The 20,305-nt window shown below is 50.4% G+C and overlaps 8 protein-coding genes across 8 annotated transcripts; 4 read left to right on the top strand and 4 right to left on the bottom strand.

The window, feature by feature from the left end:
- Positions 1–760: 760 nt before the first annotated feature.
- On the bottom strand, positions 761–1,897 carry BDZ99DRAFT_479727 (uncharacterized protein; the record flags this gene model as incomplete). The annotated part of the gene is made up of 1 exon (XM_033722278.1): positions 761–1,897. The coding sequence occupies one exon, from the start codon at positions 1,895–1,897 to the stop codon at positions 761–763; it is 1,137 nt and encodes a 378-aa protein (XP_033573447.1).
- Positions 1,898–2,481: 584 nt separating this feature from the next.
- Positions 2,482–3,839, bottom strand: BDZ99DRAFT_479726 (uncharacterized protein; the record flags this gene model as incomplete). The annotated part of the gene is made up of 5 exons (XM_033722277.1): positions 2,482–2,882; positions 2,975–3,105; positions 3,179–3,357; positions 3,493–3,711; positions 3,831–3,839. The coding sequence occupies 5 exons, from the start codon at positions 3,837–3,839 to the stop codon at positions 2,482–2,484; spliced, it is 939 nt and encodes a 312-aa protein (XP_033573446.1).
- Positions 3,840–8,990: 5,151 nt separating this feature from the next.
- Positions 8,991–10,688, top strand: BDZ99DRAFT_394080 (uncharacterized protein; the record flags this gene model as incomplete). Its single annotated transcript, XM_033715871.1, has 2 exons — positions 8,991–9,239; positions 9,984–10,688. Coding segments are annotated over 2 exons (954 nt in total), but the record flags the coding sequence as incomplete, so codon positions are not given.
- A 553-nt stretch (positions 10,689–11,241) lies between these two features.
- Positions 11,242–12,366, bottom strand: BDZ99DRAFT_95938 (uncharacterized protein). Its single transcript, XM_033729069.1, has 3 exons — positions 12,108–12,366; positions 11,520–11,944; positions 11,242–11,318 (listed from the first exon to the last, which is right to left on the bottom strand). The coding sequence occupies exons 1-3, from the start codon at positions 12,225–12,227 to the stop codon at positions 11,306–11,308; spliced, it is 558 nt and encodes a 185-aa protein (XP_033573444.1). The 5' UTR covers positions 12,228–12,366; the 3' UTR covers positions 11,242–11,305.
- A 1,025-nt stretch (positions 12,367–13,391) lies between these two features.
- Positions 13,392–14,568, bottom strand: BDZ99DRAFT_510762 (uncharacterized protein; the record flags this gene model as incomplete). The annotated part of the gene is made up of 4 exons (XM_033724490.1): positions 14,393–14,568; positions 13,810–14,330; positions 13,488–13,770; positions 13,392–13,445 (listed from the first exon to the last, which is right to left on the bottom strand). Exons 1-4 carry the CDS (start codon positions 14,534–14,536, stop codon positions 13,392–13,394), a joined length of 1,002 nt encoding a protein of 333 aa, XP_033573443.1. The 5' UTR covers positions 14,537–14,568.
- A 1,293-nt stretch (positions 14,569–15,861) lies between these two features.
- BDZ99DRAFT_501303 (uncharacterized protein) lies at positions 15,862–16,688 on the top strand (the record flags this gene model as incomplete). The annotated part of the gene is made up of 3 exons (XM_033723798.1): positions 15,862–15,981; positions 16,057–16,377; positions 16,434–16,688. The coding sequence occupies 3 exons, from the start codon at positions 15,862–15,864 to the stop codon at positions 16,671–16,673; spliced, it is 681 nt and encodes a 226-aa protein (XP_033573442.1). The 3' UTR covers positions 16,674–16,688.
- A 1,259-nt stretch (positions 16,689–17,947) lies between these two features.
- On the top strand, positions 17,948–18,344 carry BDZ99DRAFT_466053 (uncharacterized protein; the record flags this gene model as incomplete). The annotated part of the gene is made up of 2 exons (XM_033720684.1): positions 17,948–18,159; positions 18,219–18,344. Coding segments are annotated over exons 1-2 (225 nt in total), but the record flags the coding sequence as incomplete, so codon positions are not given.
- A 697-nt stretch (positions 18,345–19,041) lies between these two features.
- BDZ99DRAFT_479722 (uncharacterized protein) lies at positions 19,042–19,885 on the top strand (the record flags this gene model as incomplete). Its single annotated transcript, XM_033722276.1, has 2 exons — positions 19,042–19,076; positions 19,339–19,885. 2 exons carry the CDS (start codon positions 19,042–19,044, stop codon positions 19,883–19,885), a joined length of 582 nt encoding a protein of 193 aa, XP_033573440.1.
- Between the last annotated feature and the right edge of the window lie 420 nt (positions 19,886–20,305).

Here is a 20,305-nt window from a genome sequence, read left to right as displayed (position 1 = left end):
TTGGTATACCTCTTCCATCTCTTGGCCAATTGGGTGGGTATATTTGCCAGACGCGTCCCTTTCCGTGTTGATGTCCATTACTTCATAAGCTATGGATGAGAATTTGGGCCCTGGAGCCTCTTTCGCAGTTGATATGTGCGGTAAGCAAAAGTCTCTGAAGACAGCACAGGCATCGAGGAAGCAAGAAGCTACGCCGGAGCTGGGGTTCGGTGTAGGCTCCCTCAACGTCAAGTTGAGGAGCTCTTCTTCATTCTTCATGCCGAAGTTTTTCGCAACATCGAGAAATGTAGGTTGGTATTGGATGTCGAGAAAACTCCAATCTTTGGTCGTCTCAGCAGCCCAATCAGGAGTGCCCCAACCCCATTGTGCCGCCGCTTCGGACATTTCGAAGTATCTGGGATATGAAGTTGGAAAGTTGAAGGTGCTTCAGGCGACCAACCAGGGGTGTCTAATTAAGGAAGAGAGCGATAAGGCGTCTGCGCAGACGGAGAGATTGCAAGCTTGATGAAGCTGAGGAGGAAAGATGAAGGTGTGAAAGGTGGAGGACTAGGTGAGAGCCAGGCGGCAGTGTCGATGTGAAGCTTCACGTGAAGCGTGAGGTGACAATCATTCTTTTCTTTTAGACGCAAGCTATAAGCTGAGTATGATCGTGCTTTATCAGTGTTCTACCCTACCTCAATCTCCACATTATTCTTCGATCCCTTCTAGACAGGACTAAGTCCGCATGGTAAAAGCTGCGTTTAAGTAAGTCCGCTGTCCTCTACAGCCTCTGCATGATACTTGTCTGTCTTGTGCTGTGGTGCTGATTCTTTATGCATCGCACTAGGAACAGTAGCTTGATCAAGATAAGCCGACGGAGACTCTTGTCCGAATCCGCATCGTCTTCTGGCCAGACCATAAAGTTGTTCCATCTAGTTCGCCATGAAGCGGCAAACTGAAAGACAATGTAGCTGTAGTGCTCTAAGACGGTCCAATCTTTCCTTTGATCGGTTGTTGCACTGCTGTACTTTTGACTGATTGGACGTTTGCCGATGGTAGAGTCTATGTGCGAAAGCACTTCGTTCACAACATCGTCCGCGCGTGGCCCGTCAGCTTTGGTATAGTGAAGGTGCAAATAGGCAACACCATCTAAGCATTCGTCCCGGAAGTTCATGTAGGTGTGGATGAACGCTGGATCCCTAAAAACGGCTGCGACAAAACGGAGCAACGATCTTTTCAATGGCAGAAGCTGCAACATTTGCTCAAAGCATGTCGGCTCATAGTCGATTGGAGGAATTATATTGATCTTTGGCCGTGCTTGATCTAACGCCTGGATGATAGGATGCGGTTGGCTTGGATCGCAGCAGTGCTGCCGGATACATTGAACGAGACGGTACAGATCTTTGACCACGATCACGCGCTCTTGCGTAGACCGCCGAGCCCAAGGACGGCGCGATCGATCTGAACATCGTACTTGCAGGTTCTTGTCCCATTCGAGTATTATCAAATAGATGAAACGAGCGTAGTGGGAGACCTCATCATAATATCGATATTCGTCCTTGGTGTCGCAACCCCACAGTGGAGATGACAACTTTCGCTTAACCTCTCGGCGACCGAACCCATACTCCACTTGAGCGAGCACATCGCTGAGATTTGGTCCTTTCGCGTCTTTTGCGGTAGATTGGTGTGGTAGACAAAAGTCTCTAAAGATGGCGTGCGCATCAGGGAACCTGGAGCTCTCCTCTTGATCAGGGCCAGAAACTCGTTCCTCCATCATGAGTTTTAGCAAGTCGTCCTCATCCTGGAGACCTAGATCTTTGTCAGTCTGGCAAAATGTAGGTGTCGACTGTGGATCTGGACCCAACCTTGAGATCGAGGACCTCGCATCGTTGGAAACTTCGAAACGAGACGAGGCCATGAGGCTTGTGTGATAGTCGCAAGGTTGTGTGCGAGAGAAGTTGAAATTGAGATATCGGAGAGGTCAAAGAGACTAATGTGGGCGCCGGGCTAAGGAAGTTGGTGGTGAATGAAAGTTTGAAGCGGTAGGCTATGAGTGGGGTCAGAGGACTATGATTGAGAATTAATAAGGTGCTGAGCGAGCGTGGTTCAGCAGCGGTTTTGTGGATGGTCAAGTATTGTGTTCTTCCAATGATGAGTGGAGGATGGAGGGAGGAAGCTAGCTACAACGGAAGCATAGACCTACGCGATTGGGCTGAGTGAGCCAAATACGGAGAAAGGGGTGCCACAGTACCGAGACGAGAGCACCAAGGTTGAGGTTGAGGAAGAACCGGGGTTGAGACTGAGGTTGCTTCAGTCGAACATGATCTTGAAAAGCTGTTGATATATAGTTTGTGCAGCTCATACCTTATCCATCGGGCAGGCAAATTTAAGTGTAGGTATACCGAATTCAATCAAAATTCAAACGAAAGAAAAGAAAGGCACTTATAATGTCCCTTCTGCCACCTAACTTCGCCCGACTAACCCTGACACTGATCTCGTTGGTCACCACAATGCCCTCATGCCTCCGATCCCGGCCCAGCTCTCTTCCTCATCTCTCTCTTCCCCTCTTTTATTCTGACCAGTAATGACCGTACTAGGCCCATGCACGTTGCTGTCATGTGCATACCCTTGGTATTCGGAGTTATCGCTGATCGAGCCCTCGCGGTGCGACGAACCTGCGAGCTTGTATGTCGAGTCGCCGTCTTCCTCTTCGTCGGAGCCGTGCTGCTTCTTGTTTATGGTGATGGTGATGGTGCCGAGTCCCTTGTCGCCGTTGGAGGTTTGGTGCCTGAAGATGTCGGAGGACTGGGCCGCGTAGGGGCCGGCACCTCTAGAGGAGGTGCGTTTGCTGAGCGAGTGGCGGGTTGCGAGGAACCAGATGGGGCGGAGCATAGGGAAGCAGGCTGTACGGAATTCAGTATCGGGGTTGGCTTGAGGTTGAGGGAAAACGAAATGCAGGTATGGGGAAGGAGAAGGGAAACTGTGGGGCGCTTACCGGATACAACGGTGAAGTTTACTTCGGCCGTCGCCCAGATGATGATGGGGGAGACATTCCATGGCATCTCTGGGGAGCTGGTGTCGTATTTCAGGGACTCGCTGAGCATAACGACCGAGGCTATGCAGACGCTGCGTTGAGTTGTGAATCGGCATTCTTAGTCGCTGTACCGGCAGTGAATGAGCAAAGATTGTGTGCACTCACAAGAAACCGAACATGAACATGGCGATGATGGCGACCTTTTTCGTGATTGGCAGCTGCAGCTTTCGGATTTGCATGATGAGCAAGATTAGAATCGCGATATCAATGATTAAGTGGGCTAGCACGGTGCCGAAGAAGAAATTGGAGTCATTGATGTTGCAGGTCCCCTTGACGTTGCTTTCCTAGAAAGCTTGCATAGGGAGACAGTGGAATATGGCCATGAACGTCTGTTGGCAATGGATTAGGGTCTAGCGGGTGAAATGTGGATCTCCTTTTGGATCACTTGCCAGCAAAATCAGCCAGATTATAGCGCAGACAAAGAGTATTATGATAGGTTTCTTGATGTTGGAGTTCTTGAACATGCGCCAGTAGAATGCGAGGATAGAAAGTTTGGAAAAAGCGAGGGAGAAGGCGTAGAAAATCTCCTCGTTCCAGAGGATGAGCTTAGATCTCTCAAGGACTTGGTCGACGGGCGTGTCAATTTCACTAAGGAAGAGCCCGAGTCCACATTGCAGCCCTGTTCCTGTTAGGTCTACCTAACGAAAATCAGATGCTCAATACTTTACACCATATGAGGAGACCTGACCAAACTATCGCAAATATCTGTTCTACTGTTTAGTTCCCAGCAGCTTCTAGTCTTAAATGCCGGACTTACAAACGCCATGATCCCAAGCCAATCATCAAACTAGAGGGGGATTTTTGTGACTCTTCTGGCAGTGAGCCTCAAGGCCATGCACATGAGAGCCGCAAAAAAGGTAATGGCAAGACAGGCGTAGGCATCGACCTGCCTCGACTGTGTTGTATGTTGTCCTTCCATTGTAAAAGTGGATATATGCTGTGGGGGAAAGGAAAAATAGACAAGAATTCAATAAAACCCAGCTTGTCGGTATATGCACTCCACTTTATCAGTGTTACAGAGAGGACTGGGGCTGTCAAGATATAAGTGTAAATCTCTCATATGCTCTCCCCAGGCCACGAAGCTGGGTGGAACTGTAGCTGTGGTCATTCTGCTAGTCATTCATGAAGGGTGTTCCTAGCAACTGCCGACGCAATATGGAGATCTGCGCATCATGTCTACCTTTGTACCTTGGGAACACGGTGGAGTGTCGGGTGGCTGTTTTTAGAGTTCAGATAGCGGTGGTGATCTGTTACTCACGATTCAAGGAAGGAACATGTTCTTCCCGTGACTCCCATCAGCGTTAGCAACGTAAGCTAGACAAGTAGAATTTAAGAAATATTTCCCGTAGCGGAGAATACCACTTGGGCGAAAACGGTTGGTAAGGGTGAGTGATGCGAGTAAGGGTAGCCCTGATCGTCCTTGCAGCGAGTCAAGGAGCAGGAGATCGTTGCAGAAGTGCAAGGTGAGAAGGGATATGGCGAAGCTTATTATGCTAAAGTAGCTTCTACGGTGCTGGACTGACACGCCGCTACACCTCCCTCATACGCCCGAAGGATCGTCAGTGGGTGCTCTGGGGCGTAACAAGAGGGTAAAAGTCGGTGTCAAGGTTGTGCTGAAAATCTGATTGACCAGAACCGACTCCTATCCATTAAGCTTTTACACGCAATATTGACACCGGGGGAAAATAGTTTGATAGAGACGACCTCATGGATATGCAGATCGACAAGAGGGATTCTCCATCAGCCGGATCTTGGATCTTTGCTGAGCCCCTCCCAGGACCCACCAGGGCCACAGTTCTTGCGTGATCGTCGATCCTCTAGCTCCAAGCTCAGAAAGTTTTGTCTCGGTCCTCGCCTTGTCGATAAGAACGGGTCCGGATGGAGAGTGAGAAGAGAGCAATACGAAGGAGACACGAAAGATTTGGATGAAGCGAAACAGTGAATGTACGGTGTGCGTGGTAGCTGAGACGGTTGCAAAGTTTAAATAAGATGGGTGAAAGCTTACCCAGGATTGCTTGAACAGAGGATGCCCAGGTGAGGCGTCGGAGCGAGGAACCTGCCCAGCGTTGGGCACCAGGGGTGTTGTGGCCGGATATTCTATTCTACCTATCGCGTAGCCGCTCGAGGTGGTGCCCGTCGCGGTCTCAGCACCATCCATGAACAAGAACGCGTGGTATCGTAGAGCATACGCGACGGAGAGAAGTCCAATTATCCGTACAGGGGGATAACAAAAGCCTCGGTTCAGCATCTCGATATCTTTATTTATTCCTGATGCAGACACGAGGCTGACATGAGAGACGAGGTAGCATCGTTCAAAAGAGCTAGGTGAGGCTGATGAAAGAGGGTCGCCCAAGCGTCCGTACTTTTGAATACAGTGAGATTGGCAAAAGAGTCTTCGCCATTGTGTCTTAACGGCTCTGTACGGTGGAGAGCGGCGCTGTCACTGTTGTGGCTGGCGAGGTGGCGCGACAAGTATTCTGTCACGTGACTGTCACGTGAATATAGCTCTCCTCTACCACTCCACTACGTACTACTAGACCAGATCCATGAACTCGCCATCCTCTATTCTAGCTTACCTTAACTCTCTCAGCTTGGATAATGCTGCCCCTGAAATGACGACATACCGAGAGACGACGTGTGCAGCACACTATCAGAGACAGCATTGGGCCATAAGGACCCCTAGCTATCCTGAGCTGCGGCTAGCTTGATGGCCCTGCATCAGTTTTCTTATTGCTGGCATTCTAGCTGCATACCCATGACTTCTCTAGCCTTCAGACTAGAGATCGGCGGTGATTTCAGGTGGAGGTACCAAGTATACCCCCACGAGGGACCATCAAGGTATCGAGAATGCAACCAGTCTTGCCAATAAACGGAGCAATGCATATTAAGACGCAGTGCCTCGAAGCCTTCACCGCATCGCCAGCGCACAGAGCCACCCAATTGGCAGCTCGAACCGACGCTATTGCTCAGAGGTCGCATCCAACCCACGGCCAGCACATCGACAATTCATCCCACCAGCCGCCCACGACGCCCATCGGTCTGCCCACTCGGATGCCACGTCCGCACGCCATGCTTGCCATGACGACTCTGGGGCCCCGGATCCAGAGGGAGGGAGCATGAGGGGAAACGCACGTTCCCTCGATGGCGCCGTCATACGCGACCTTGACGCCTACCAGGTGACTCCAATAGCGCCCTTCTCCAGCACGCGACCTGAGAGACACGGCCAGCACAACGCCAATCGCCTACATGTCGCCCACCTACAGGCTCTTCTCGCCACCGCTCGTCTGTTCTCGCCGCCAACGGACCGCACGCCTCTTATCGTCGTATGCAATCCTGGACTAAAAGCAACGGAGACACACCTTCTTCTGTAGCTCTGCAAAGGACCTGTCCAATGCCCATATGGCCGGAGTCTGCGACGGCGGCTCGTGTCGCGCAGCTCCTGTTTGGGATGCTGATTCGTATGTGCTGGTGCGAATGATGCCCAGTAGACGGCTCATGCTGCGTGGGAGGAGGCGATGCTGTCAAGCCTAGCATCTGTGCTGAGAATGGCGCAAGCGGCGGCAGCAAGGTAGGTGTGGTGGGGTAGGTCAATAGTTTATATCATCCGTGCCATTGCGGGAGCGGTGTGTCGTAATACCATCCTTTTCCTACTTCAATTGCGTTGGATTTCTGCCAATTGCTCTTCGCGAAGCTCATATTCACTCTCAATTGTCGTATTACGCCCAATCGTCTTAAATCACTACGGAGCAATGCCTTCTATCATAGACAAGATCTCTGAAAAGCTCCACAAGAACAAACATGGGGAGGGGGATGACGTGAAGCAAGAAGCTCCCCATGGCCATCAACGGATCGATTCTGCCCAAGAACCCATTGAAGCTTATTCCAAGCCAGAGGAGAAGGCCCCAGAAAGTCTCCCAATTGCTGAGGAACCGGCTGAAAGCTCTGCCAAACCAGAGGAAATTACAGAACCACCGATCTCGAACCCTGTGATTCCCGCCGAGGTTCCCGCTGAGATCCCTGCTGAGGAAGCTCCCGCCCAGCCGGACACAGCCACAGAGGAACCGTTGAAGTCCGAGGCGCCAGAAAGCTCTGACAAAACGGAGGAGCTCCCACAAGAATCCGAACATCAAGCCCCAACTGAGACTCTCGAGCCTGAACTCCAAGCTGCAACTGAGACTCTTGAGCCTGAATCCAAAGCTCCAGTGGAGACCCTCGAGCCCGAACCACAAGCGCCAGTAGAGACCCTCGAGCCCGAACCCCAAGCTCCAACTGAGACCACCGAGCCCGAATCCACAGCTCCAGTAGAGACTCTTGAGTCCGAACCTCAAGCTTCAGCGGAGACTCTCGAACCTGAACCCGAACCCCAAGCTCCAACCGAAACCATCGAGCCCGAATCCAAAGCTCCGGTCGACACCCTCGAACCTGAACATGAAATTCCAACAGAGAATCTTGAGCCCGCCAAGCCCGTGGAACATCAAGCAGAAGAGACACCCGTAGAGGCACCGAAAGAGAGTGAGGAGGTGAAGGCTACCGATTCCGTCGATGAGCCGAGTGAAGCCCCGGGACTGAAAGATTTCGAGGTACGTTTCACTTACTAGATCCTTTGCCGTCAATTTCCTGAAGTATGTATCCCTCATTGCATTTGGCTGCACTGTTTTGCTGCTGTTTGAGGTATCTTGGCGAGGTATCAAGGTTGTCAACCCAATGGACCTGTATCTTGTTCCGGATAATGGAAACCCTTTGATTATCTTTGGAGAGCGGTAGGGCAGTGCACAAAGACTCACGAGAAGATGTGTTCAGAGAAATGGACATGTCCGAACAATTAGTACTTGTCGCATAGACCATATTTGTGAAAGTATGCTAATTTGGATGCTCAACCTCAGGAGCCACAGGACTCGATTCAAGAACCAATTACCAGCCACGAATCCGAACCGAAAGAAGAGCAGATCGATAGTTCCGAGTTCAAGGAGTTCGTCCAGGAACCGGTTACTAGCAACGAGCCTGAATCGAAAGGTAAGCTACTCTAACCCTTTAGTATCTCATCATATGCGTACGTTCTCTTGCAACCGCCGAGAGTGCTTCTACACACTTCTACATTACAAACCTGAATGTGCTGGAAGTTTCCCGTTTTGATAAATTGGTAAACTTGCTGGACCTCTGCAGGCGGCAATATCTGCGAGAACATACATAGGATGAAGCACTGTCCTATATGAATGAAGCTGACGAAATTGTAGAATCAGCTTCCGAACCTACTATCACTAGCGACGAAACCGAAGCGAAACCTGAGCTAGTCGAGAGCTCCGAGCCGAAGGAGGAAGGAATTCCGCAGAGCTTGGAACACAAAGAAAGCGAGAAAACAGAGAAACTAGAAGAAACAACGGGGCCGTCCGAAACCGAAAAGCTCGACGAAGCACCCGAAGCAAAGACTATTGATGAAGAGACAAAGTCTCCTGAGAGCAGCGAAGAGCAGCCATCTACTGTGGTTGCTGATAGCACCGAAAAGGAGCCCACCCAGGAACAAGCCACGAGGGAAGAACCTGAGACAGGTGAGAAGCAAGAGGGTATTCCCGAGGCAAAAGAATCGGAGCAGGTACCAGAGACCTTGAAAGAAGACGAATCTACGCTTCCTGAGAAGTCCGATGCTATCACGGAGGAGGACAAAGGTGAACAACCAGAGGACACGTCCGCCAAAGAAACAGAACCAGTGCCAGAAACCTTGAAAGAAGACGACTCTACCCTTCCTGAGAAGTCAGATGCTGTTACAGAGGAGTACAAGAGTGAACAGCCCGAGGATACCCCTGCGGAGAAAAGCGACGAAGCCGAAGAGCCCGCTAATACCAGTGCTGTTGAGGAGCCATCGACTCTCGGCGGAGACAGCATCGAAGAAAACGTAGTTCCCAAGACTAAGGACGATGAGCCAACCACGTTTGGGGAGGCGAAGAATGTCGACACGGAGAAGCCGGCGACTGCCGAGACTCCCGCTGAGGAGCCAGCCACATTGAGTAGCGACAAAGTTGAAGAGGCCCATGTGCCTGAGACCCAAGAGACTGATGCACCTACGACTCTTGGCGAGGAGCCTGTTTCGAGTGCTGTAGAACCGCCATCTGAGGAGCTGTCTAAGCCCAAGGACGTTGACGAACCGGAACCGTCCCAGGAGAAAAAAGAGGTCACAGAAGCGGAACCTCCGAGTTATGCGGAAGATAAGGAAGCACCATCTACTGAAGAGGCCCTCCCTTCTGAGACGAAGGAGGAAAGCTCCCCAAGTGAGGCAGTTGATGCTCCGAAGACCGAAGAGCAATCGGAGGAGCCAACGAAGGAGAGCCAGGAGGAGACGCCAGCTATTACCGAGCCGGAAGCTACACCAAAGCTCGCAGATGAAGAAGCTCCCAAGCCTGAAGAAAAGATACTGGACGAGAGTCCAGCTGTTGGGGAGACCGAGGAAGCTCCGCAAAGCGAAGAAAAGGCAGTTGATGAAGCCCCGACGGCTGGAGAGACCGAACCAACCTCGAAAGCTACAGAGGAAGGAGAGAAAGTTGGTGAGCCACTTGAAGAGGTTCCAGAGAAAAAAGGCTCCTTTACTGAAGAACCCGAAGCTTCGCCTCTCGCCACGGAGAAGGTAGCAAACGAGCCTAATTCCTCAAACGAACCAACCTCAGAGACACAACCACTCGATACCGAAAAGCCAGTAGAGGAAGCGTCCGAGGAGCCTACCTCCACCGAGAAGACAGCAGAAGAGCCTTCCTCAACTGAGGCACCAACCTTAGAAACCCCTCAAACGCTCGAATCTGAAAAGCCGCAAGAAGCAGCCCCCGAAGAGCCCATTTCCACCGGGAAGGCAACAGAAGAACCTTCCCTAGCCGAGCCGACCACAGAGGCTCCCGAAACGCTCGACTCTGAAAAGCCGTTAGAGGAAGCGCCTAAGGAGCCTGGCCCCACCGAAGAGGCAGCAGACAAACCTGCCTCAGTCGAGCCGTCCGCAGAGGCTTCCGAAACACTTGAATCCGAAAAACCACAAGAAGAAGCACCCAAGGAAGCCACCTCCACTGAGCAGGTATCTGAGGAACCTGCTTCAGTCGAGCCAACAACCTCAGAGGCTCCCGAAACGCTCGACTCTGAAAAGCCGTTAGAGGAAGCGCCTAAGGAGCCTGGCCCCACCGAAGAGGCAGCAGACAAACCTGCCTCGGTCGAGCCGACCGCAGAGGCTTCCGAAACGCTTGAATCCGAAAAGCCGCAAGAAGAAGCACCCAAGGAAGCCACCTCCACTGAACAGGTATCTGAGGAACCTTCAGTCGAGCCAGCAATCTCAGAGGCTCCCGAAACGCTTGAATCCGAAAAGCCGCAAGGAGCTCCCAAGGAGCTTGCCCCCACCGAGAAGGCAGCAGAGGAACCTTCCTCAACCGAACCAACAACCTCAGAGGCTCCTCGACCGCTCGATTCCGAAAAGCCGCAAGAAGAAGCGCCCAAGGAAGCCGAACCCAGCTCTATCACCGAAGAGGCACCATCCCAGCCTTCTGAACCAAAGGCCGAGGACACGATCCTGAACCAAAGTCAGTTACACCTAGACCTGCTCGTTTGCGCCTTCATCCTTTGTGCTCTCGCCATGACCTTCCGCTAACTGCCATCACGTCTTAGAAATCGAAGAGTTCGCGACTGCGGCGGGTATTCCGGCAGAGCACCACGATCGCATGAAGGAAGCTGCTGCTGGGTTGTTTTCAGGCGGGAAGTGAGTGCGGAATGCACGCTGCCTCGTCCTGGGTCTGTGTACGCCTGTTTGCCACGTATGAAGTCTTCTGTAGGGATTTTGGAAGTCTGGATGAGTTAGGACTGGTTGTTTCAACCAGCATGGAAACTTTCTGGTCCAACTCAAACAGTGGTGTCTATGAGTAGTGGCAGAAGAAGCGTATGCGGACACCTGACGAGGCACGACTTGACCAAGATGTTTCGCTTAATTGTGGGTGGCTGTATCGGTGGTTCTCTCATTTCAGCTCGGCGGATATGTTTGGCTTCTGGAAGGATACTGTCTTTTGCGCTAACTTGTGTAGTCGTATGCAAGCCTACTCCACTCTCTTCCCAATATTACGCTCTTTGCAAGCTCTGGAGATGACTTTTCCTGCCTCATAGCAATATGATGTGCACCCCAAGACCAGTAACTCCGCAGAATGCACCACAAGAAACCTATATCAAACCCGTCCATTCCTCCCCTCAAAAACGCCAGAAACCTAATCGCATCGCCTAGAACTCACTCCTCACCGCTCCCTCCAACCACGTCACCCCCGCCTGCACCCCGTCCACAACCCTCACCCTTCTTCCCTCCTCCCCAAGCTCCTCCACACACGCCTCCCGCACCATCTCCCCCATCCCCGCCATCCCCGCACACCCCAGACACACCGCGCCCACCTTGCCCCCCTCTTTCCGCAGCAGCCTCTTCACCGCCTCCTTCATCCGCCGCCGCACCTCCTCCGCCGGCGCGTCGTGCAGCCCGGTCGCCGTCAGCCCGGTCGTCTCCACCCCCGCGAACCGCGCGGCAGACGCTGCACCGAGGAAGTCAGCAACGGCTTCGCTCAGAATCCCCTCCCACACCTTGCCGGTGCTGACGATGCCGAAGCGCTCGTCCGGCGCAATGAGCTGGAGGGCGGTGGCGACGGAGGCTTCGAAGATGCCGGTGACGGGCTTGTCGGAGGTGCGGATCGCGTCTTTGGACTTTAGGAGCGGGACGAGGGGGTGTTTGGAGTAGCAAGCGACGAGGAAGCCGGCGTGGTGGTCGAGGAGGGGGAGGAGGTGGGGCAGGGCGTGGCGAGCGGAGTCGGCGGCGTCGGTTTCGTCGTTGATGCTGCTCGGGCCGGTTGGGGAGGTGAAGAAGGTGTGGGTGGTCTTCAGGGGAGGTGTTAGTTAGTTGGGGTAGGTTTGGGGGTGGTTGAGAGAGGAGGGAATATAAAGGAGGGAATGCAGAGAATGAAACCCAAAGAGTAGATGCGGAGAACGAAGTAGAGAATGTTCAAGAAATATAGGGGCATAAGAAAAGGCGTGTATGTACATCTTTAAAGTTGAGGCTATCGACAAGGGGTTCGAGACCTCGAGTCATTGATTTGGTGGAGTTGGGGTTGATGATGAGGATGGAGCGGCGTGCATGGGCGGTCTTCGTCATTTCAACCATTTCTTCAACTCTGAAGCTATCCCAAGAATGTAAAGAGGGTTAATTGAGGTCGGAGATACAGCTTTCAATCGAGGGGCAATAAGGGGTTGTGCGAGTGATAGATTTTTTGTACGTAAAAGTGGTCGCTTGGCAGATGACGTAATCCAATTTTTTGAGGTCACCCGTACGAGAGAAAGTTCTAAGGTGTGTGGTGCGTCCCTGGGTGGCGAGAAACTCCGCGTGCCGAGAAAAATATATTGTTCAATCAGCTTAAGTCTTTCCTAGCAAGCCTATAAAGTTAGGGGGCTACTAACTAGTTAGAGGATCGAAATGGGATACGGCCGACGTTGGGACATAGAATGGGGGTGAGCAGTCACGTGTCCCTTCTTGTTCACGTGACTTGCCCCGCGCATTGTTGTCCGCTCGCTGGTCACCGTCGCCTGTCTTCCTGCAACTGCCTCTGCTGCGTTCTTGTTGGCCTTGTTCTATAACGTTTATAACCACATAATCGCTAACATGGACCGAGCTAGCCAGGTGCTGGTGGACGACCTCCCTCTGGTCGCGCCCACTCTAAAGCGAATTATTCTTCGCTTTAATATTAAACACAAGCTTAAGGAAGCAACTATTGATAAAAGGGAGGGATAAACGCACACTCCATCCCCCCTGTCACTTCACCACTTTTTGATTGGCTCGGAGTACTGCTCCGGAGCTTCTGATTCGCTCGCTTAACTCGCTCACTAATTCCGAATGCTCTCTCCAAATACGGCCATGTACAACACAAACAATCACATTATGCCGATTTGTATAGCCTCACGTACAAGCTCACGTACGGCCTCGCGTATAGCATCACGTGCAGAGAGATGTAAAGGTGAATGCCCGAAGGAAGCTCCGCATTACTCCGAGCCAATTAGAAGGTGGTGAAGCGCCAAGAGGAGGGGGGGTGTGCGTGGAGTGAAAAGGGGGTGTAAGTCTAGGAATTAGGGGGTGTGGGATTAGCGGCGCCCATGAGTTATCACTGTGTCTGCGTAAAACTCTGGGATACACCCAGACTACCCCGTGCTTCGACGACGCATTCCATTTCAAGTTCAAGTCGTGTGAATATTGCAATATATTCCTGCCCATCCGATCATACATTAACCTAGCTGTAGTGCCTTCACTTCACGAACTTAAAGCTATTCTATCGTACTATGGGAGGAACGAAGCTCTGCGAAGCGCGGCACCCTGGATTCTCCATACAGGCTGGCCGAGATTGATAAGTTAAGTACCGAAATCCGACAGCACATCATCCACGTCACTGTATGGCCCCAAACGGGCCTCCAAATGGCCAGCGTCGCTTCCGAAAGTTGCTACGTACCACTCCTTCTTCCAAGTAGCCACAGCTTGCAATGCATCCACGCTCTGAGATTGTACCTGTTCGGCGACGACGTAAAACGACGATCTGATGGCGTGTTTCTTTCTTGGCTTAAACAATTGCAGTGACGAGAACTTGCTAAGTGTGTGCAGCAGCGCGACAGTATCCCAAGCGTCTAGTCTGTGCAGTAGCGCGACAATTTTCCCATTGACTCTAATCCGCTGTAATGCGAGTACGAGTTAGCTAGTCAACAGCCGCCAAGCTTCGCGCCTCTCACGATACTCCGCCCTGGAATGCATTCGAAGAACCTGCCCATCGCAAAAGATGAGGTCGAATTTTTCGCCATGAAACGGGCGATCTGACAAGAAGTTGGCGGCGTCAGGGTGCTCCGCTGGGATATCGGTAATGCCCATCTCCGCCGCGAGCATCGTGATATCCAGGAAGCATACCTGGATTCTAGAGTCCGTTTGCCAATTAGGCAGCAAAATCTTATAGCCGCCTTGCGAGAGAGGCAAACTGATTCCACACACCCTCGCGCTGCGATTCTCTTTAAGCACAGAGGCTGTGAAGCCGCCAGGTGCCATGCAGAGGTCGAGGACGCTGGGACGTCCGCCGATTGCGGACGATAAGAGTAAAGCCGAAGTGTTGTTATTCAGTTCAGCGCCAATTTGGCACATCATGTTATAAAACACACTTTGACCGGAGGCATCTGCATGATCAGCCCGGATGCGTTGCTCTTTGAAAAAGTCGTCTCCTTTCGGATTCTCCCATCCCTGTCAAGACACTTAGCATCCTTGTATAACGATCTAACAGTCTGGTTTCCGGGCAAACTTACCCTCCGTTTAAGTTTCATAAGCTCTTTAAACACAGCCACATGCCTAAGGAGGTACTCTTCGACGATAGAATTGGGAGTTTGGACTGCTGCTGTGCCTGGTGACAGGCTACAGTCTACATCGTCCAGCATTTCGTTTTGAAGCATGGCACTCGATGTCCTTTGGAATATTCGTTCTAGGAGTGGCCACATATTCAACACGCAAGACCCTCGTTCCTAGGCTACTATATACTTCTTAAAATCGTTGGTAAAAGCAAAAGGACCGGTCAGGCACCCTTGTAGAACCACTGGATATAATTGGCGTCTCAGATGCAAGCTATCGAAGATGCCCCATCCTGTACAATGAACCTTATTCACCTTAATCGAACTACCTTGCAGTTCTTTTGGATCCACGCGTCCGTCGACCTACACGCATACCATATCTTGCTCAGATAGTCTTACGATACATAAATTCGCAAGCTCCACAGAAATTCTGAGTTTATGTAAGATTACTGAGGATATTGCCACAGGCTAGTCGTGAAAGAATAGGCTTTGAATCTAGCCCAACTCGCCATGGATAGCATCCATAACACGCTCGAGTTTGGAAAGTGCGACAAACAATCATCACAGAAGCTTCTCTCCCCTGCCTGGATCTCGTGGCCTTAATTCCGGTCGTTGCTCACTGTCACTGCTGTGAAACATTGCCCAGACTGTTGGCTCGACGTCCTGACGTATTAATGACGTCTAATGCAGCCTTTGCTGCGGTGTGATGGAGGAAATCTTAGATAAGACATCGTTGACGTACTAGAAATCCGGAGGCCAATTCCCTTCACGAGTTATTGGTAACGATCAAGAGTGAGAGAATATAGGCTTACTCGGACCCAGTGTTGATTGACCAATGATCCTAAGCCATGGCGAACTTTAACTGCAGCATCCCTGCCTTATAGTGGAACGATCTCTTACCCTTTGTAATGGTCCGGCACGATTGCTAAGCTAACTCTTCAGCTTCTAGATGTTATTAACATGGTGGACATAGAGTGGCTCCAGGCAACCTCCAATAAAAAATCGCGCATGCAAGCTTACTCCAAAAAACAAACAATGCTGTGTACAGAAGTCATTCAGCGAGACGGCACATTGGAGAATGGGCTTCTACCACACGGCGTGCTCTCCGCCGTTGCCCTGGCGAGCCAAACATTATCAAACAGAGAGCATGCAAGCCCACGTACATACGACTTTGTCGCCGGTACATGAAATTTTTTTGAGGAGACATCAGTAAGACTGACCTGGCAAGGAGCTCACAACGTGTCGGCATCGTTCCGGACGTCCCAGGCGCATTTAGAAGTGTCGCAAGCTATCGTCGATCAACCTGCGAATTGAAAATCGAGTGATCACAGGACTACTTTCACATGCTATCTCGGCCAGCATATAAACCATAGCCCGGAATTCCTGTAGCTGATATATCTTCGAACTTATTAGATGGATCAAAACTCACTATGTCTGTGAAACAGAATGGGATCAAGAGCCGACAGGTGGGGATATGTTATCAGTTTTCCGAATCTGGCCGGTGTAGTTATGGAGAGTCTTGCAAATTTCCACATTTTTCATCGAACCAAGTGAGCCATAGTCAGAGTTACAAAAAGGTATCCGTTCCCAAATCCTAATCAAACCTCGAGTAACGATATTCCAAGAAGAAAACGGCCCCAAAATCTCGCAGGAGAGCTCTAGCCGTGGACTTAAATCTCGTGGAAACCTTCTTCGCGCAGTATCCGGACTTCAGCTATCGCAAAGGGAGACCAATTGTGCAGGAATTCTATAGGATGTGCGACTTCTTTGAGTGGGACAGAGATGACGACGAAAAAAAGACGGCTCACGAGGACTTCAAAACTGCTATGGTCCTCACGTTCAACACCCTTTATGGGACAGATGTTGACGACATTGACTCCTGGCACAGATTATGCGTTGCTTTGAATATTAGTCCGTTACCAAAAGGACTTAGGGAATGTCGGAGGGTACGTACTCCATCTTGCAACTCTTATAGAAGCTAATAACTACTTTGAACGGACAGGCTGTTCAGGGTGTGTATGTGAACCTCGTCGATTTAGTGGATACCAGAGGAGGGCAAGTCGAAATTTTTGATAGTCTGGAAGAGTTACAGGATTATACTATTGAAACTGGAAAATTCTTTCCTAAGGAGTCTGCATACGCTGGGGGTGTATTAAAGGCCCTGCTCAAGGAGATACCCAATAAACGACGCAGGAGACCAGGTGGCGTCGGTTCATATGGAGGTTATGGTGGGCCCTTCTAAGAATGAATGTCTAGTTGCAGTAATGTTCAATTCTTTTAAGTGATATCAAGTGTTACACCGTAAAGGCATTGGTGACGCAGGCTTGAGAGTCAAAGCCGATGTCACCTTTCTATTAACAGCCACGTTCTAGTAGAGATCCGAGGAGAGCTTTCTAGTAAGTCGTAGCAGGGTCGCGATCGCTATGGGTATATAGAACAGATCGACAACTAGACTTCTTATGCCTCATTATCCCCTTTGTTTTTCTCATAGCTTCGTCAGCCTGTAGATTCGCTACATCGAATATGTGCGTCATATGAAGGAACTAGAATGAAATGAAAGTCTGCGTGTTTCCCGTCGAATCAGGGATAGGTGTGCGAGAGCGAAGCTGTCCTGCGATGGCCTATGCTGGGCGGGAGCGTACATGGAAGCGAATTCACTAGAAAGCAGGCCGAAGCGTCTTTGAGCCTATCCGAAGGACCGAAGGAACGCCCAATTCTCTTAGACATTAGTCAAGCAATCGTGGTGGGTACGGCAGACTGACATGGTGCATACGTTCCGCTCCCTAAAAGACGAGGGCCGAAACTCCCACCAAGCAGCAAATGATTCCATACTCCTCAAAGAGTTGAATAAGTTGCATGATATGATGAGTCGCATGGCCGCCACAAGAGGCTCGCTGGAGAATTTCAGGCCGAAGACTTGTTGAAACGGTGTTTGACATATCTATCACCATGTGTATCTCGTTGCCGATACTCAGGTGGATCAGTTGGAGCAGAAGGGCGCATCTGCGGTTCGGTCGGGAAGTCCAAAAACCGGCTTAGGTGGGGCGTGGGGCTCGAGCTAGACATGGCTCTCGCATGTCTCTTTTGCTACGTGTCTAAACTAAGTACTCATTCAGTGAAGCTGCCCCAGGAGAACGCCAATCCCCGTATGTAAATATGAGAAACACCAAGTCTTGAAAGTCGTTGTTCGTGTCACCACGATCGGTGAATGCCTTCAACTTTAAAAAGGCATTCTCGAACCCATCAATGCCCACGATTTTGTCTATGCCGATCCGGACGACCTCCCTGGCCCCTCTCCGATGCAAAGGCTGTACGGATAGCGCGCGGTGCGAAACAAAGGGTTGTAGCGGAGCCGCTTGAAACAATAGTATGCACAATCGCATACTTGACCTGCCGCTATACACTAAGCCTTTCATGGATCGTGTGTATTTGGTCAACTGGTGCGATCTCGGGTCCTATAGAAGTCATCACGGGCTCGTGCACGCTACGGGCTCGTGCACGCTTCTCACCCCTCACCGCTTATTCTTCCACACCCCACAACTCCACCAATTTTCAACAGATTTCTATTAAAAATGGATAAAATTGAAGCTGCAATCGCGGAGCTTCACCTCCAAGAGAAAACGAACATCAAGGCCATGGCCGACAAGCATGGGGTTGACAGAAGCACCCTCTCCAAGCGCTTCCGTGGGAAAACTGGTAGCAAGGCAGATGGATACAATTCTCAACAGGTTCTCACCCCTGGGCAGTCCAAGGCTCTTATTAAATACATCAACAACCTATCTGAAAGGGGGCTTCCTCCTACGCATCAAATGGTGCGAAATCTAGCCTCAGCAATGGCTGGGATTATGCCAGGAATCAACTGGGCTTCGCGCTGGGTCAAACAGCATTCAAAACACCTCAGATCAGGATACCTCCTTCCCATCGATAAATTAAGGAAGAGAGCTGATTCAGCGCTGTATTACAGCCTCTACTTTGAACTCTTAGGACGAAAGATGCAGGAATACAATATACAGCCAGGAAATGGATGAGAAGGGCTTTCTTATCGGTTAGATGAAGAAGAAGAGGAGGATCTTCAGCAGGAATGCCTTTGAGTTAGGAAGAATGCGCAATGTTATCCAGGATGGAAATAGAGAGTGGATTACAGTAGTAGCAGCCATCTGCGCAGACCGTACGGCACTCTCTCCAACGCTCATCTATCAAGCTATAACGAACAACGTCCAGGACACATGGCTGGAGGATTTCGACCCCGACGAATATAGCTGCTTCTTTATATTAACACCTTCTGGATGGACTAATAACAACCTCGGCCTTTAGTGGTTAAAGATCTTTAATAGAGAGACAAAGGAAAAGGCTAGGAGAGATTGGAGGCTTCTTATTATCGATGGGCACGGTTCTCACGTGAATATGAAGTTTATTAAGTACTGTTATAAGAATAAGATTCTCCTGGCTATCTATCCTCCTTATTTAACTTACCGGCTTCAGCCTCTGGACGTCTCTCTCTTCTCTCCTCTGGCCATTTACTACTTAACCAAATTAAACCGGTTTATTTTAAATTCTGAAGGATTCTCACGCTTTATAAAAAGGGACTTCTTTAGGACGTTTTGGATAGCATGGGAGAAGGCTATAACACCAAAGAATATAGCTAGTGGGTGGAAAAGGACTGGTATACACCCCTGAGATCCTAATGCAGTATTGGACCAATTTAACATCAAGAAGGAAGAAGATGAAAAGAGACCATCCTCTAGCAACTCCACAAACTTAATTCTTATAGCTGGTGATTGGAAGAAGATAGAAACCCGGCTAAAAGAGGTGGTAGAGGACGTAGTTCGATCCAAGACCGATAGACGAGTAAGGGCTCTTACCCGGGATATTTATAAGCTTATGGCGACTAATTTACTTCTTTAAAGCCGTATTCAAGGCTACCAGGAAGCGTTTAAGATAGAACAGAGGAAGAGGAAGAGGCAGAAGAATCTCTTTCAGATTCTAGCCTCCAATGATGGTGGTAGAGCTATTATCTATTTACCTAATAAGGTGCGGCAGGCACGTGAGCTCCACCAAGAGAAGGAGGATGCTAAGGAAGCTGATATTGCTCGCAAGGCAGAGGATAAGGTGCGCAGGAAGCTAGCAAAGGATGACAAGCAAAGAATTAAGGAAATGACGAAGGCTAGCAAAGCTACTAAGAAAAAGCATCAGCTAGATGCTGAGGGCGAGAAGAAGCGCGCTGCAGATGAGGCTCATTATGCACGTGAGTTCAACAAGCAGCTCAAAGAGGAGAGCAAGTTGATGCAGCAGAAGCAGAAGGCTAAGACGGTTGTATTCACTATTCCTGAGGAGCCTTCTGCTGAGCAGGAGTGCGAGGGGGAGGATGGGGTTGTGAAGGCGACCTCTGGCCGGCCTCAGCGAATGCGCAACCCCCCCAAATGGCACGACGACTCCGTGGTGGTTATAGAATGAAAGTGAAACACCAAAAGGCTCTTGTATTTCAATTTGGTAGAAATCCATTCATATTTGATTGAGTTGTGAGGTTTTGAAGTTGGTGGTGATGCGTGATCAAAGCGTGCACGAGCCCGTAGCGTGCACGAGCCCGTGATGACTTCTATATCCAGAGAAAAAGATTGTGACAGATGCCATGCTGTGATTGCTCTGGCAAGGAATAAGTGAATGCTGCTGCCCACAGTCGAGGATGGAGGTGAAACAATGCATTGAACGAGGTAAGTAATGTATTCGATGAGCATCTATCTACGCTACGTACGCCGTATATATACTCTGTGTGTGTGTGGAGGCTTACTAAGCTGTACCGTAGAACTGTAAGGGCTAAGTATAGGAATCGTGTTCTATATTAAGGTAGCCGAGCTAGCCGTACCATACTCCGTA

Source organism: Mytilinidion resinicola (genome assembly GCF_010093595.1).
Source record: "Mytilinidion resinicola strain CBS 304.34 unplaced genomic scaffold BDZ99scaffold_16, whole genome shotgun sequence".
In the NCBI taxonomy this organism is placed as follows: Eukaryota; Fungi; Ascomycota; class Dothideomycetes; order Mytilinidiales; family Mytilinidiaceae; genus Mytilinidion; species Mytilinidion resinicola.
This window is presented reverse-complemented; position numbering and strand designations above follow the sequence as displayed.

What these genes read in the sequence shown, in the direction of transcription:
- BDZ99DRAFT_95938 (XM_033729069.1), bottom strand. Translation starts at nt 12,227, where the DNA reads ATGGTTGAAATGACGAAGACCGCCCATGCACGCCGCTCCATCCTCATC. An exon ending in ATAGCCTCAACTTTAAAGAT is followed by an intron (nt 11,945 to 12,107) that starts GTACATACACGC and finishes CCTCCCCTGAAG; the next exon opens with ACCACCCACACCTTCTTCAC.